Source organism: Cucurbita pepo, chromosome LG13 (assembly GCF_002806865.2).
Source record: "Cucurbita pepo subsp. pepo cultivar mu-cu-16 chromosome LG13, ASM280686v2, whole genome shotgun sequence".
In the NCBI taxonomy this organism is placed as follows: domain Eukaryota; kingdom Viridiplantae; phylum Streptophyta; class Magnoliopsida; order Cucurbitales; family Cucurbitaceae; genus Cucurbita; species Cucurbita pepo.
The window spans coordinates 7,119,321-7,135,296 of record NC_036650.1 but is presented as its reverse complement, the minus strand read 5'-3'; the positions used below and the strand labels follow the sequence as shown (position 1 = coordinate 7,135,296).

The 15,976-nt window shown below is 36.1% G+C and overlaps 2 protein-coding genes across 3 annotated transcripts; both read right to left on the bottom strand.

Moving 5' to 3' along the window:
* Positions 1-155: 155 nt before the first annotated feature.
* On the bottom strand, positions 156-6,831 carry LOC111808633 (amino acid transporter AVT1C-like). 2 transcript variants are annotated; one of them, XM_023694747.1, is made up of 13 exons: positions 6,600-6,831; positions 5,895-6,150; positions 4,699-5,030; positions 4,410-4,624; positions 4,168-4,191; positions 3,095-3,275; positions 2,399-2,618; positions 1,874-2,009; positions 1,288-1,307; positions 872-1,017; positions 701-744; positions 552-614; positions 156-417 (listed from the first exon to the last, which is right to left on the bottom strand). In XM_023694747.1, the coding sequence occupies exons 2-13, from the start codon at positions 6,065-6,067 to the stop codon at positions 319-321; spliced, it is 1,653 nt and encodes a 550-aa protein (XP_023550515.1). In that variant the 5' UTR covers positions 6,068-6,150; positions 6,600-6,831; the 3' UTR covers positions 156-318. The 2 variants fall into 2 exon arrangements, with proteins under 2 accessions (XP_023550515.1, XP_023550517.1); XM_023694749.1 differs by having other exon boundaries at positions 5,895-6,125.
* A 3,193-nt stretch (positions 6,832-10,024) lies between these two features.
* LOC111809307 (probable protein S-acyltransferase 15) lies at positions 10,025-14,929 on the bottom strand. The gene is made up of 7 exons (XM_023695747.1): positions 14,555-14,929; positions 12,066-12,158; positions 11,846-11,947; positions 11,694-11,765; positions 10,940-11,038; positions 10,748-10,843; positions 10,025-10,459 (listed from the first exon to the last, which is right to left on the bottom strand). The coding sequence occupies exons 1-7, from the start codon at positions 14,927-14,929 to the stop codon at positions 10,364-10,366; spliced, it is 933 nt and encodes a 310-aa protein (XP_023551515.1). The 3' UTR covers positions 10,025-10,363.
* Positions 14,930-15,976: the final 1,047 nt, after the last annotated feature.

Sequence of the window (15,976 nt, the reverse complement as noted above, 5' to 3'; positions counted from 1 at the left end):
CATTGTACTCGAGAAATCAGGAAAACCAAGGGCTGTATTCACTATCTCTAGTAATATAATTTCATTACTGTAACAAAATGGATTTGGTTGATCTCTAAATTTCTAATGAACATGGAATAATTTTTTAAAATAAACAAAGATACTGACAACACAAGGGGAAAAACAGGCATCAATGAACAAGACACCAACGTTTCATGGGGGGAACATAATATCTAGAGTTCCTCTATAATTCAATATACAATCTAAAAAGGTAAACAAAATCTACCAGAATCTATGCTGCATAACCAGTGACTCTTGGTGTTTGGGAAGGCAAAAACTTCAGGCGCTTAATTTCTCAATGATTTTCTTGAGAGATGAATATGATCCAAATGCAGATGCAATAACTCCTACTGCTATAACTATGCAACAAAGTGTTATCTGTAAAGGGAAAAAAGAAAAGAAAAGAGAGGAGGATAAGAAGATCATGCCGTAAAATGATGTTATGCAATCGCCTATTCTAATTCGTTTAAGTTGGCGAATAAAAGAAAATGCAATGAAGAGGATGTTTTCACCTGTAAAAACGTTACTTTCCCCCTCAAAATGCTGAGGTAACAGGCACAAGGGAGTATTAAAGTCTGCAAGACACATTTGATAGTTCAGCCGTTAATTAATGAGTTATAGTACCAGCAGGGATCCACAGTGCAAGGACGAGCAAACTTACCACAAGCATTGTTAGCAAGGATCCAATCAATGACATCATAAGACCTGCGTTGGAAAAGTGAAGATCCAAAAATTGGCACTCATTTTTCAAGGCCAGAAGGAGCTTAAAGAAAACATGGCATTTTCTTCACCATAAATTGGTACAGAAATAGAAATGTGAAGATATACTTACCAAAAAAGGGGATAGAAAGACCGACCAGTAGGGTAGAAATTACAAGAGCAGTTCTAATTAGGATGGAATAAATGTGAGTCTTGGGATGGTTTGGTGGTATGAACTCCTCCAGACTCATTGCAACCGGAGATATCGTTAACGCATACGTGGGACTAGTTAAGGAGAAACATCATTCTTCCGAGTTATGGTAGAACAAAAACAGAAAAAATGAAATGAGGAGCATATTATTAGTTTCTGATTGCTATGAGTAATTATGTATGTTACCCTCTGCATATTACGAAATATGAGGCCCAAAACCCTACTGCAGTGAGAAACAATCGGAAGCAAAGAATATGGAAGTGAAGTTCACTTAAAGAGCTAGGCTACAATCCCAATCAATACTTGTAACAAGTATATATCAGAGTCTGAAAGGATATTTTGTGAAGGGGTTTACTACCTGCCAAAGAACAAGTAAGAAACATGAGAAAATAGTTTTCAGGCAGTGACAGTAGAAATTGAGTCCAAGAGTAACAGCATAAACAACTCCAGAACACTAAAATTAGACCATGCAAGGGAAACAGGGGACTGAAACATTTTCGATTCCTTTAGTAACAGCATAAACAACTCCGAAATCGTAAACATTTTCCCATAAGATACCTTCACTGACTTTACGACCAAATCATATCAATCCAACATTAAATATATCTAATACTTTCAAATCATAAAACAACTTTCTTTAACAAACAAACAGTACAAGCACGTGGCGAGCTTGCCAATTCTAACAGATATGTTCTAAATATAAGAGTTTAAAAGTAGGAGTGCAATAGGGTCCTTATGCCACCATTCGGTATTAAGAAGAACTAAGACAACCGATTTTATTTGTTTAACTTCACAGCACAACAAATAAACAAGCAGTTCAGTGGGAGAATAAATAGAGGCGATGAAACATATATGGTTATTTTGATAAAGATGAGAAAATAAGCATCAAGAATGGATTTGTTGAGGAAAAATTGACCACCGTACCGTAGTCCACACAGCAATCTTTGAGGCAACCAAATCCTGGGGCAGGTTAAGAGTGTACTGGGATAATGTCGATTCTCCAAACATCAAGTATCCCATAATTGCGACTCCAGCATACATCAAAGTGCAAATACCAAAACTGCATTTTTAAGGAAAGTAAATGTTGTAAACATCTTAGGTGATTAATTTTCTTTATATAGTTGGCGAGATCTTATCGACCCTCCATTCAGAAGGGTGACAAACAGACATATCAAGCAGCACGAAGATTTCTTAAATGACAAAGTCGAGCCCCCTTTTTCTTTATGTTATAACTAAATGAATGAGTGTCGATAATTTTGATTGAAGCCGACTTTGTCAACGAAGAAAATGATAAAAATAAAAACAAACATAAGGCTTACAAAGTTAATACTTCACAGGCCCATAGGAATGATGCATATTTAAATCAAATCAATCGCGACACACAGAAGCACACAGTAGGAGATGGACAAGACAAATTGTGTGCGAAAAAGGATGGAGCTTTCAAATTACCATGTCAAAAGGACTGCTGGAAATTGGCTTTGTTTACCCATTGAGCTATAGATGTTGGGAAATACAGCATGTCCTGAGTAGCAGAAACCGTACAGACCCAGAGCAACTGGGAGGGTTGAGAGCTTCAGTGGAGTCACTGTGCCATGGAAACCGACATCATCTACCAACCCAACCCAAAACAAGCATATAACCACCACGATTGATGCAATGACTCCACCAGCTGTAAGGAAGAATGGGGAAAAAAAATCATTAATAGCGGTTTTTTGGAAGTCTCGGTTTGAATTATGGGCATTTCAATAAGAACAAGAAAAATCATGACAGCAAGATTTGTATGAGCTTGAGCATTCTAATAGGTGTAGAATACATGTTATTCACTTGATGGTTTAATAGACATGTGTTAGACACTAAGTTACTTGTTAGGCGCCATTCACACTTATTAAACATAATAAATAGACATAATATAAGATTAAATGACACAGCATCGTGTTGGTGTTGTGTCATATATACGTTTCATTGTGAATCTTCAAAGCAGAACATTTTGGCTAAGAACTTGGTGCTACTTGATGCGCGGAAATACCAATTCATGGAGAGTAGGTGTCAACTAAAAACAAAAGCAAAGAAGCCAATACAAGACTAACCAATAAAACTCATAAAAACATACATATACTTTGACATGATAAATTTAAGCTAGCTTACCAGAGATATAACTTAGAATACTGAGATCCCGAAGCCAAACGGTTGGAAGAACAGCCAGGGCAGTCGCTATAGCGAATAAAAGGTGTGCACTTAATTCGAATCCACCAAAACTTATGTGCGCACGGGGAAACAATGTAGACAAATTGTCGCTCTCCAGAATTACGTACTCGATACAAGAAGCCTGCAAGACTAGCATATCTAGTTGGGTCACTTCGTTAACATAAGACCTAATTTGTTGTTTCAAAATCATCACGAAAATGAAAGTACGTTGCATTAGCAGACACAAGCACCGTGCAAAATATTGACAAGAAGCTAAGAAAAAGCTTTAGCTTTTCAGTTTTCACCAGATGTTTATTGGCCCAGTGGGGAGTCCGTTACATTTATCAGAGCTTACACATGATATCAAAATTTTCGGGTTAAAATTGTGTTCTGGTTTAAATTCACTAATATTGCCAGAGATTCTACCTATTAAGAATGAAAAGAACGAGGGTAAATAGAAGATTCTTTACCCTCATCTGAAAATAGAAAAGCTCTTAAGAATGAGAATAAATAGATTTGTGGAGCAGAAATTGCCAAGGCTAAGAGGATGATGATGATTATGGTTCTTGCTTCTCAGCTAAGTTCCATTTTTCAAAAAACGAAAAGAAAAAAAGAAGAGTCGTTTTGCCTATTCAATTAACCAAAGGTCGAACGTAGCTACACTACAAAATCCGACATGGGTGGTTAGGCTGATATCTTCTCTGGGTCATTTTCTCAAACACTTGATAAGCCTGTGCCGAAGACATCAAGCATCACATGCAAAAAAGAGTTTTGATAATTCCTTTTGTTTTGGTTGTCATATTTAAAAAGAAAATCATCATTCAAAAACCACATTCATTTCCTCTCTGGACACAGAAAGAGACCCAAAATCAAAATGTGGTTCCTAAGCCATCAAAGAGCGTGGCGGACAAGAGACTTGCCACTTGTTCTGTAACGTAGGATGTCAAATTTAGGTGGGGCCAGCCCCTACGTTAACCATTATCCAACAAAATTATGATAATAATTAAAACCCAACTCGAAGAAGTAGTACTCACGTATAATTCCACGTACAATATTATCTGCATCCACAAGAAATCAAAACAAAATGTTAAACGAAAGAAAAAAAAATCAAATATTGATTCATTTACCCTGAAGTTTTGTCCCTTTGTTTTCATTTGTTCTTTAATCTCAATTTAAAGATATCACTACACTCACAAAATTTCTTTAAATATAAGCACAATTTTGTAGGCGAAAATGGAATTTAAACTGAATGAAGGGAGAGTATGAAGGCAGCTACCGAGATGGCGACACGGCCGATGGCACCAAAAGCAGCTTGGCCAATGTCAGGGTAAGTTTCAAGACCAGGTTTGCTATCCAAACAAGCACGTAGGAGGATTCCAGTGTAGAAAGAAAGCACAGCAAATATCAATAAAATGGAAAGCCCCAACCATCCTCCTTGCTGCATAGCATATGGGGTCGAAAGTATTCCCACCCCACACAGCACATTGATACCTACATTGCAAATTTGGATCATTCTCACAACAATTCTATCACACAAAATATTTCCCAATGGAAGAAGTAATTACCATTAACAACAGCTTGGCCGAAAGAACAATGGCGGGAAATGGGAAGGCCATGAGAGTCAACCACAGGCTTGTCTTTGTCATCCCTCCTGACGGATATGGAAGAGCGCCTAGAAGGAAGCTGAGGACCCAGAGGAGAATAAGGGGCATACTTTTGCTGCTCGTCAATTACTGTGGGTAGCAGTGGCTTTGATATGGATGAAGAGAATGCTTCAGGAGTGAATCTCCTTGTTAATGAGGAGGAAAGAAACGAGCTTCCAAATCTGGCCAATGATGGCGTTCCTAGCAGCCCAATACTTGGTGAATGTAAACTCCCCAGCATATCAATAGATTGCCTGCAACATCATTTTTATTTTTAAATTCTTCCACGTTCTTCCAGTTCTAGTCAAAATCATCGAATTAGATCATTTCCAACAAAAATTTCAAAAAATATCGAGCTTAACCCAGTTTTCAAGTTAGCACATCTAACAGTTCGATTAAAGTTTTCAAGTTAGTGTTTCGGTTTTAAGCACTTACATACTGATTTATAAACTATTTTTCGATATTTTAGTAAAAATCATGACGATTGATCATTCTAACAAAAATTATATATATAATTAATAAAGAAAGAGAGGAATAATTTTTCATATCTGATTTTTTTTTTTTTTTTTTTTTTTTTTTTTTTTTTTTTTTTTTTTTTTTTTTTTTTTTTTTTTTTTNGAATGAAAAGGCGAAGGAAAGAGAAAAAGATGAAACTGTTTATGAAATTTATGAAAACAGATAATTATTTTAATTTTGAAATAATAAATATTGGATTTATATTTACAATTTATCCACTTTTTCAATAATTATTTTAGGTACGAAAAATCACTTTTGAAACTTGTGGCCGGTGTGATTCCTGAGTGGGGGACCTCTCCAGAATCATCAGGATAATATCCTCTACAAACCCTAAAAAGTTATTGATAATCAAAATTAATAATTCTTTTACCAGGAATGGTTCGCTTTAATTTCTTTCTCTCTTTTGATCTTGAGAAGAAAAGAAAAAAAAATATAGAAATTCAAAGCTGTTGATCTTGAGAAATTAATTTTTCGCAGAAAGTTTTTGAACGGATTATGTTTGTTCGATGATTTTTGAAGAAAAAAAATGAGAGAGAGAAGCAGAACAAATGGAACGATCGGAAATACACAGAAAAAAGAGGTGAGAGGAAGAGAAAGCGAACCTGTAACTTTGAGGCCAAGCGGCGGCATTGTAAGAACTCGGTTGATTAATGTTACGGTTATCCGCTGATGAACCGGAAGACTCCGATTCGTTTCCGTCGTCGATTTCCTTGTCAAAATCTTCGTCGTCAGAACTTTCGATGTAAAAACTACGGTCTGAAACGGAGTTCTTCATTTTCCAATCGAAGTTCCAATTCCTCCTCCTCCTCCTCCTCTTCTTTCCTTCCGTTCAACTGAGAATAAATTAATCCGAATCCACTTCACCAGATTCAAATCAGAGAGAAAACACGGAGAAAAAATGTTTCAGGGAAATAAATACAACGTTAATCGTTCTCCAGAAGCTTGAATCGCCAAACACGGAACGAAAAGAAAAATAAACGAAAACACCTAAATCAAGGCGCCAAATGCGTCCATCAAACCACGACCACCATACTTAAAGTAAATTTCACAAGCAGAAGCCATGAAATCCGCCTACAAGTGAGTATATACGTGAAGAACGATTGACATCAATTCAAAGTCGGAAGACTCTGTTTGGCTGCCGAGAAAATATTGAATATAGTAAATAGAAAACAGATTGAAATCCCCTGAACATCAAATCCAAAGTTCACATAGCCAGAAAATTAACGAAAAACACATTCACATTAACATCCGATTTCCACACAGTTCATAACCCCTACACAAAGTTGAAGAACATAATCAAATCTCACCGTGAAGTTAAGCAAGAAAATGAATCAATCCGGAGAGAGAGAGAGAGAGAGAGAGAGAACTAGCAGCTCTGTAGTAGATCTCTGGTTCTTTGTTCCTTCCAACAATTTATACAAAACACAGCTGCGATTCTTTCATGTTCCTGTCATCAACATTCTTCACAATCTCAAAAACATTTTAAATCAGTTGATGATGAAACTTTTTTCTATTTCCTTTTTCTCTTTCCTTTTTTGACCCAATCCACCAAATTAAATCAATTTCTTTTCAGTTTCCTACTACAAAGTAACTAATTTTCCANCCAAACATATGTATTTATTTATTTCAACTCATTTTTAATTAATTTGAAAAATAAACTATAATATAATACAATCAATTTTAAATTACAGTTGGTAAAAAGATTTTTTTTACTTCTTGAAGTAAACACGTGTCAAAATCTTAGTGGAAACTAGTAAAAAATTACCGTCTTTTTCTTTTTCAATTACTATTTTTGTTGGTGAATAATAATAATAATAATAATAATAATATTTTAATCATTAATATTTATTAAAGTTTGAAGTAAAAAAAATATTATTTTTGAATTACTAAAGTATTTATATGTTTATAATATTAATAAATCGTGTATTTTTTTCCATATTTGAAATATTATTTAATAAATATTTTATGGATTTTGTTGTCGATATTTAATAGGTAGAAATATATTAATTCATGAACATTACTAAATAATTTTGACCTTAAACAGATCTTTACACGTCATTAATATCAATCTTTTAAGCCCACATACGCATAGTGTTACTAATCAAATATAATTGTTATATGGGATTGCGATAAGATGGCTCCGACGTTCCATTATAGCTAAGTCTCGAAGCGTTTTTAAAAGCTAAAACTATTTTCATAGACCAATATGAGTCATTTCCGCTCTGAGATCCTAGATTGGTTTGGGAGGAGAATGAGATTTGTGATAAAATTGTGGAAACCTCTTCCTAGTAGACACGTTTTAGAATTGTGAGACTGATGACGATATATAATAGGATAATATCTACTAGCAGTGGTCTCGGAATGTTACAAATGGTATTAGAGCCAACTATTGGGTGGTGTGCTAGAGAGGACGTTGGACTCCAAAGGGGTGGAGGGGTGGATTGTGAGATCTTACATCGGTTGGAGTTGTGAATGAAATATTTCTTATAAAGGTGTGGAAACCTCTCCTAAAACTGTGAGGCTAACGGTGATGCGTGACGGGCTAAAGTGGACAATATCTGCTAACGGTGGTCTTAGGCTGTTGCAAATGGTATCAAAGTCAAACACTGGGCGGTGTGCTAACGAGAACACAGAGCCTCCAAGGAGGGTAACTTGTGAGATTCCACATCGGTTGGAGAAAGGAACGAAGCATTCCTTATAAGGTGTGGAAACCTCTCCTAAAATCGTGAGGCTAACAACGATGCGTAGTGGGGTAAAGCGGATGATATCTGCTAGCGATGATTTTAGATTGTTACAAATAGTATCAAAGTCAGACACCTAGTGGTGTGTTAGCGAGAACACTGAGCTCCAAGAAGGGTAAATTGTGAGATTCCATATCGGTTGTTGAGAGGAACGAAGCATTCCTTATAAGGGTGTAAAAACCTCTCCTAAAATCGTGAGGCTAAGGGCGATGCATAACGGGTTAAAGCCGACAATATTTGCTAACGGTGGTCTCATGCTGTTGCAAATGGTATCATAGCCAGACAGCAGACGGTGTGCCAACGAGAACACAGACCCCCAAGGAGGGTAACTTGTGAGATTCCAAATCGGTTGGAGAGAGGAACGAAACATTCTGCCTAACAGCGATGCGTAACGGGATAAAGCTGACAATATCTACCAGCTATGGTTTCGAACTGTTACAAATAGTATCAAAGTCAGACACTAAGTGGTGTGCCAACGAGAACACTGCCCCCAACGAGTGTAAATTGTGAGATTCCACATCGGTTGAAGAGGAAAACGAAGCATTCCTTATAAGGGTGTGGAAACCTCTCCTAAAACCGTGAGACTTAAAGCAATACGCAACAGTCTAAACAGACAATATCTACTAGCGGTGGGCTCGAGCCAACACATGTTGTTTCAGCATGCATTAAATTAGAGTTCCTACGACTAAGCCACGGAAAAGTATCAGTAGCAATTTTACATCTCGAGAATTACTCTCATTCAAATATAATCTCGGTTCATTTACATACGACTCATTTATCCAAAACGCCACACTACGATCAACATCAACATTTTAACGATAATTTCACGAAATGGAGATCTCGACGTTATCATCGACATCAACATTTTAAATCTTATTCGAAAGCTATCACTATAACTAACGATTACCTTAGGTTGAAAAGCGTAGTTCGGGATTTTAAAAAAAAAAATAATAAATTTGTTTATAATTTTTGAATAAAAACAAAAACAATACAACTTGTGAAAAAGGTTGCAAACATTGCATATGGCATGGCCACGATGAACACTATTTTTTCTATCTTATTTGTCCTGTACTCTAAAATCAATCATGCCCAATAATTTATTTAAACCAAAATATTAAAATAAAAATTTAACACCATATATTTGTTGATTCTACATTAATTCCATTTATTTATTTATTTTAACAAAAAAAAAATGCCCACATGTTACGGAAATTCATTCACGTGCATACATTCTACGATCAATCAAATCAATAAAATATAAGCTAAAAATCACGGAATGCTGAAGTTAAATTACAAGTTAGTCCCTGACCTTTTAAATCTGTTTATCTTAAGTTTTTAATAGTTTCAAAAAATTTAAAATTATTTGAATGATTTGATATAAATTTAAATTTTATGTGTAACGTGTTTAGTTGAAGGCTAAATTTGTAATTTTAAAAGTTCGGGAGCTAAATTTACACGAACGTTAAAGAGTTTCGGGATTAAATTTGTAATTTAATGATGTATAATTATTATGGAATAAAAAACAAGAGGAATAATTGATATCCACATTTGATTGTTCCTTAAATAATGGAACAATATAAATTATTTATTATGGATAAGTATGGAAGGGTTTTTGGCTTTGTTCTTCACCCTTTTGACAAACCTAGTAAGCTCCTATTCATCAAGGATTTGTCCATTCTTTTCTAATTTCAAAATTTTCATATATTATAAATAAATAATTATTATTATTTAACGAGATCCCGAGATCCCCATCTACAAGAGAGGTACAGTACGTGTTAATTATTGATGAATTACACTTAATTTAGCAATTATTATGAAACAAACCCGTGACTAAATAAATTTAGAGAAAAAAAATGACACTGAAACCATTTAAGATCATGTGGAAACCTCTCCCTAACAAACCGTTTGAGGCTAATGGAGATTCATAACAGTCCAAAGCGGATAGATTTGAATTGTTACAGGATTAAAATAGATATTTGGAAAGGTCGATTAAAATAGAATAATAATCGAAATAAATTTAGTGGAAAAAAATGGCACTCAAACCATTTAAGATTCTATACAAAATTTGAGAGATAGGAGTAAGAACATCAAAAATGCCTATCCAAGATGAACTTAAAAAGGGCTCTGAAACATAAATTTTCCTTTTGAATTCTCAGGCTGATTACATTCAGCAGGATCAAGATAAAGCCAGTATCGTCTTCTTTAATGCCTTTCTGGGCTGATGAGCAGAGAAATTGCAGTGTGTTTATCTACAGATTAAGAACAGGACGTTCACTATTATCCTCGGAGTATTTTCGAAACAGAAGACGGGTCAGCTCGGCCGAACCGATTCACGAACTGTCGCGCAAAGTTGGGAAACTGAGTCCACTTTTTAGATGGCTGACTGAAGTTGGCCATGCCCATTCCAGAATGTTTGGACCTAAGATCTGACAATATTATCAACACGCTCGATGAGTTTACGAACCCAAACAAGTACCATATGGACAGATCACAGATGAGTCATCTTGTCACATCTTACATTATTTATAAGATATGACAAAAAAAAGACTTGGAAAAAGTTGGGTTATTATAAAGTTTCCTTTGTCTAAGATGTGACGAGATAACTTTATAATAACACAAACATTCAGAATGCAGAGAGCACATGGGAACATGCGAGTACAGACACACACACACACATATGCAGGCAAAAGGGATAAGAAGAAGAAGACACCAACCAAGGTCATATTTTTATAAGCACCGAGATTGAACGGGTGCTGGTAGCTTTGTCCAGACTTACGAGCCAACCATGCTGCACGTATTCCTTCGTAATACTGGTCGGAAGAAACACGATTTGCAGTCAGTAATCAGAGGGGGAAGGAATTCATGCTCATAAGTCCAAAATACAACTGTAGGAATCCATGTTATACCTCTATAGTTGTCATGTTTCGAATGATGAGGTAGACATGCCAGCCAAGAAGTGTTCCAAGAGTCGAGCTCAAGGAGATCATCATCACCGCGCAAATAACCTAAAACATAAAAGTTAAGTAAATCTTCTTCTCTGTAAAATTAACAGCGACAATAGTCGTTATAACAGCTCAAGTTCACCATTGGCAGATATTGTCCACTTATTACAGTCTCACGGTTTTAAAACGCATCTAGTCTACTAGGAAGAGGTTTCCACACCCTTATAAGGAATGTTCCATTCCCCTCTCCCACCGATGTGGGATCTCACAATCCATCCCCCTTGGGGGCCCAACGTCCTCGCTGGCACACCACTCGATGTCTGACTCTGATACCATTTGTAACAGCCCAAGTTCACCGCTAGCAGATATTGTCCACTTTTATCCCGTTACATACTGCCGTCAGCCTCACGATTTTAAAACGCGTATGCTTGGGAGAGGTTTCCACATTCTTATAAGAAATGCCCGTTCCCCTCTCCAACTGATGTAGGATCTCACAGTCGTATACGGATATATGCCAAGTCAAAATTTCTCTACAGACCTCATGGTTATATCAGTAGCATCGAGTATGGTAAAGTTGAAGTTAGGTCGGTTAAAGCACGGGTCATTTAAGAAAAATAAAATAGTCAATTAGGCGAGGTCCAACATCGATGACCCAGAAGACTCTAAACTAATCTCAGTTAATGAAAACAGATATAGGTTATATAAACAACTAACTTACGTAGAAAATTTTTAAAGGAAGCGCTCCCTCAACATTCCAGTTCTTCTGAAATGCACAGCTCACAATGATGAACTATACAACCAAATCTCAAGTTATAAGCAAAAATTTAGATTCATTGTTAAATGAAATAAATTAAACTGGAAAGGGCGTACCGTGGAATACAAGCTTGCCAGTGTCCCGTATGAGACGAGGTCGAAAAAGGACTTGTAGTTCCAATAACCGACACAGTTATTTATCCACAAACAATGATGATCCTGCATCCAGTTTAAGCTCACATGAAAGGGAAGAATAAACCACAAGCATTCAGCCTATCCATATCCGAAATTAAAGGTCCGAGTTCAATCGTTATGCTTCAGGTACAATGGAACCTACCATCCTCAAAACACACCTTCTGCAAACTCGACAATGATGAGCCCTCGGAGGCTTGAAGGTGCTACACTTTTCACAATGCTTAATCTGTAAAGCCTGTTATTAAATCATGACTTGGTATCAATGACTAGAACACAATACAGAGTATGCAATTGAATTAATTTCTGATTTGCTTCATCAAAAAATGCCTAACATGAGAAAGATCACTTGGGGCAAAATTCCAGTTCATAAAGTTGCCAATGGATTCTAGTTCCAAATTTACTCAATGGAATAGTACCTTGAGTAACATAAAAGATAAAAGAGAGGGATTGTGTGAGATCCCACATCGGTTGGAAAGGGGAACAAAGCATTCTTTATAAGGGTGTGGAAACCTCTCCTTAACAGACGCGTTTTAAAAACTTTGAGAGGAACCCCGAAAAGGAAAGCCTAAAAAGGATAATGTCTGCTGGCGGCGGGCTTGGGCTGTTACAAATTGGGATAGCCATTATAATCAGCCTAGATTGAAGGGTATATTGACAACATGTTAGTGACAAACCAGTCGCGTACTTGAGTTTCAAAACTATATGAACATTTTTGGATAAGCCGATGTATTTCCTCGTTCACCATTGCATTCGAGGATATAGGATCAAAAAGTTCACAAATAGGACAGGATAAGACTTTTCCATATGATTTCTCTGCCATTGAATAACCGTTAAATCACTATAGGTTCATTGCTTCCATGAAAACTTTGGAATGAGATCACACTCTAATGCGCGCAGTTATTAATTAGCATTCAGCAATCAGCATACAAGCTACAGTTGAATGTTTAGCTGCATAGTTATTATAATTTATCTGACATGCTTTACAATCTCGAACGACGTTTCTCAAGATTGTGACTCGAGCATTATGATACAATAAAGTAGTGCAATATCTTCAGCTTGAATGATACGGCTAAGATGTAAAAATATTTATATGGAATATGAAATTACATATCTTTTCAGCAACAGACGTACTAAGGAGCTAAATTAACAGAGGCCTATGGAATCTTCTTTGAGATCAGTGTAAGACAAAATAAATTGTTAATCAAATAAAATTCAGGACAAAAATTGTGAGATCCCACGTCGGTGGGAGAGGAAAACGAAGCATTTCTTATGAGGGTGTAGAAGTCTCTCTCTAGTAGACACATTTTAAAAACTTTGAGGGGAAATCCAGAAGGGGAAACCCAAAGAGGACAATATATGCTGGCGGTGGGATTGGTCTATTACAAATGGTATCAGAGCCAGATATTGGACGGTGTGCCAACGAGGACGTTGGTCCCCAAGAGGGGTGGATTGTGAGATCCCACATCGGTTGGAGAGGGGAACAAAACATTCCTTATAATAAGGGTGTGGAAACTTTGAGGGAAAATCCAGAAGAGGAAACCCAAAGAGGACAATATACGCTAGCGGTGGGATTTGTCTATTACAAATGGTATCAGAGCCAGATATTGGCCGGTGTGCCAACGAGGACGTTGGTCCCCAAGAGGGATGGATTGTGAGATCCCACATCGGTTGGAGAGGGGAACGAAACATTCCTTATAATAAGGGTGTGGAAACTTTTCCCTAGTAGATGCATTTTAAAAACCTTGAGAGGAAACCCTTAAGAAAAAGCTAAAAGAGGACAATATTTGCTAGCGGTGGGTTTGGGCTCTTACAAAGATCCTTTGTTGGCATTTTGGTGGCCGTCCCGTCCCGTCCCACTTTAAATATATGGAAAAACCAAATGGAAACAACAAAGAAAACCTGATGAAATTGATTCTTAACATCTGCTAACAAATAGAGTTAATAAGAATTCTTCCCTGAAAAATAGTGATATCAATCCATCTAATTGAACTCCAATACCCCATAGTACAATTAAGTCTGTTCCTCCCGCTTGAAACTACATTAATATCACCTAAGGCTCAAAACCCACAAACAATCCAAAATGTTGTGACAGTCAAATTCAATTAGTTCATAAATGGACCTTAAAAATCTCCATCTCCCCAAAGAAACGCCTTAAAACTACACTACTATCACCTAAGGCTGAAAATCCACAAGCAATCCGAACTGTTCTGACAATCAAATTCAATTAGTTCATAAATGGACCCTAAAAATCTCCATCTCCCAAAAGAAACGCCTTAAAACTACACTAATATCACCCAAGGCTCAAAATCCACAAGCAATCCGAACTGTTCTGACAATCAAATTCAATTAGTTCATAAATGGACCCTAAAAATCTCCATCTCCCCAAAGAAACGCCTTAGAACTACACTAATATCACCTAAGGCTCAAAATCCACTAGCAATCCGAACTGTTCTGACAATCAAATTCAATTAGTTCATAAATGAACCCTAAAAAATTCCATCTCCCCAAAGAAACACAAAGCATAATCTCTAAATAGAAACCTCAAATCCACGGCATAAAAATCAGAGAAAATAAAGGAATCCAGATCGTAGTTCCAAAATTGTACATATATGAATTGAATTAGAAACTTACAGAATTCCCAGAATCTTGATCCGAACCGGCACGCTCTTCAACATCGGGACAATAGGAAGAAGGAACGGGGCCCGGGTCGGTGAGAACACAAACAGCGAAAGAGAAAAGGCAGAGGGAAGCCATGGAAGTGAAAATCAAAGAGTTAAACAGACCAGGAGAGGTAAACAAACCAGTCCAATTCTCGATGAAAATGAACACCGTAATGTAATACACAAAAGCCATCAACAACAACACAGAAAATACGGGAATTGATATGAATCTCTTCATTTTCACCTGGGATTCGAGCAGAGTAAGAGGGAAAACAGAGCGAGCTTGGGAATTCCAGGATTTTAGCTGCCCGGGAAATTTGGTCAACCGGGCTATTTTAATGTCCATAAATGGGCCGGGTTTGGGCTTCAAAAAAACCTGGTCCACCAAAGAACCGGCCCAACTTCGCGTTCTATTCAGTTTCGTTTAAGTCACTCTCGCCCATGGGCTTTTATTTAGTAATTATATTTTGTTTTTTTAATTTAAAATTTCTTGTTTTCTACAATTTTCATAAATGTTTTAAAATTTATGTAAAATGAGAAACAAAAAAATACAAATTATTTGTAATTAAAATTTTAATATAATATTTTAAATAATGTGAACGAAAATATTACTCTTCTAATTAAAATATATATTATCGACTAATAATCAATTCATGAGTTTAATATCGAACAAGTTTTCTCAACAACTAAATATTCTAGCACCAAACAGTTGTCGTGAGAATAGTCGAGGTGCATATAAACTAACTCGAACACTCTCGAATATATTAAAAAAAAAATACATATCATAATTTTAAATATCGCCCAAATTACATTATATAAAAAAATAAATTTTGAAAAACCAAAAGAAAAAAAAAAAAAACCATAAATTGACCTGTCGAATTATGGTGTACCCATGTTTTTTTTTTTTTTTTTTTNTATTATTGTCCTCTACAAAGCTGTCTACAAGCTGACTTGAGACTGACATGTTTCTTTCCAATGATTTTTTATCTCGTTGTCTGTTCTTCCCGGAAGATNCTAAACATAAGCAAAAAAATCAAGCACGGATTCAAAAAGCTACGAGCCAACGTTCGATCTAAAAACATTAACGAGCTAGAGGTCGATCCAAAGAGATATAAACAACGAAGGAGATCAACAAGCCAAGAGCTGATCTAATAATATCAACAAACTAAGCTAGGCAACGATCCAAAAACATGTCCAAGGTAGAACAACGAGCTATAGGTTTTTTTTTTTTTTTTTTTTTTGGGATGGCGACTGAAATCTCGACGTTTGAAATGGTAAGAGATGTTTTATGCTCTCGGGCACGAGAATTGAGAGTATTTCTAAAAATTGAAAAATTAGGGTTACAAAAAAGGAAAAAAATAAATATAGAAATATACACATAAATGGTAGAAAA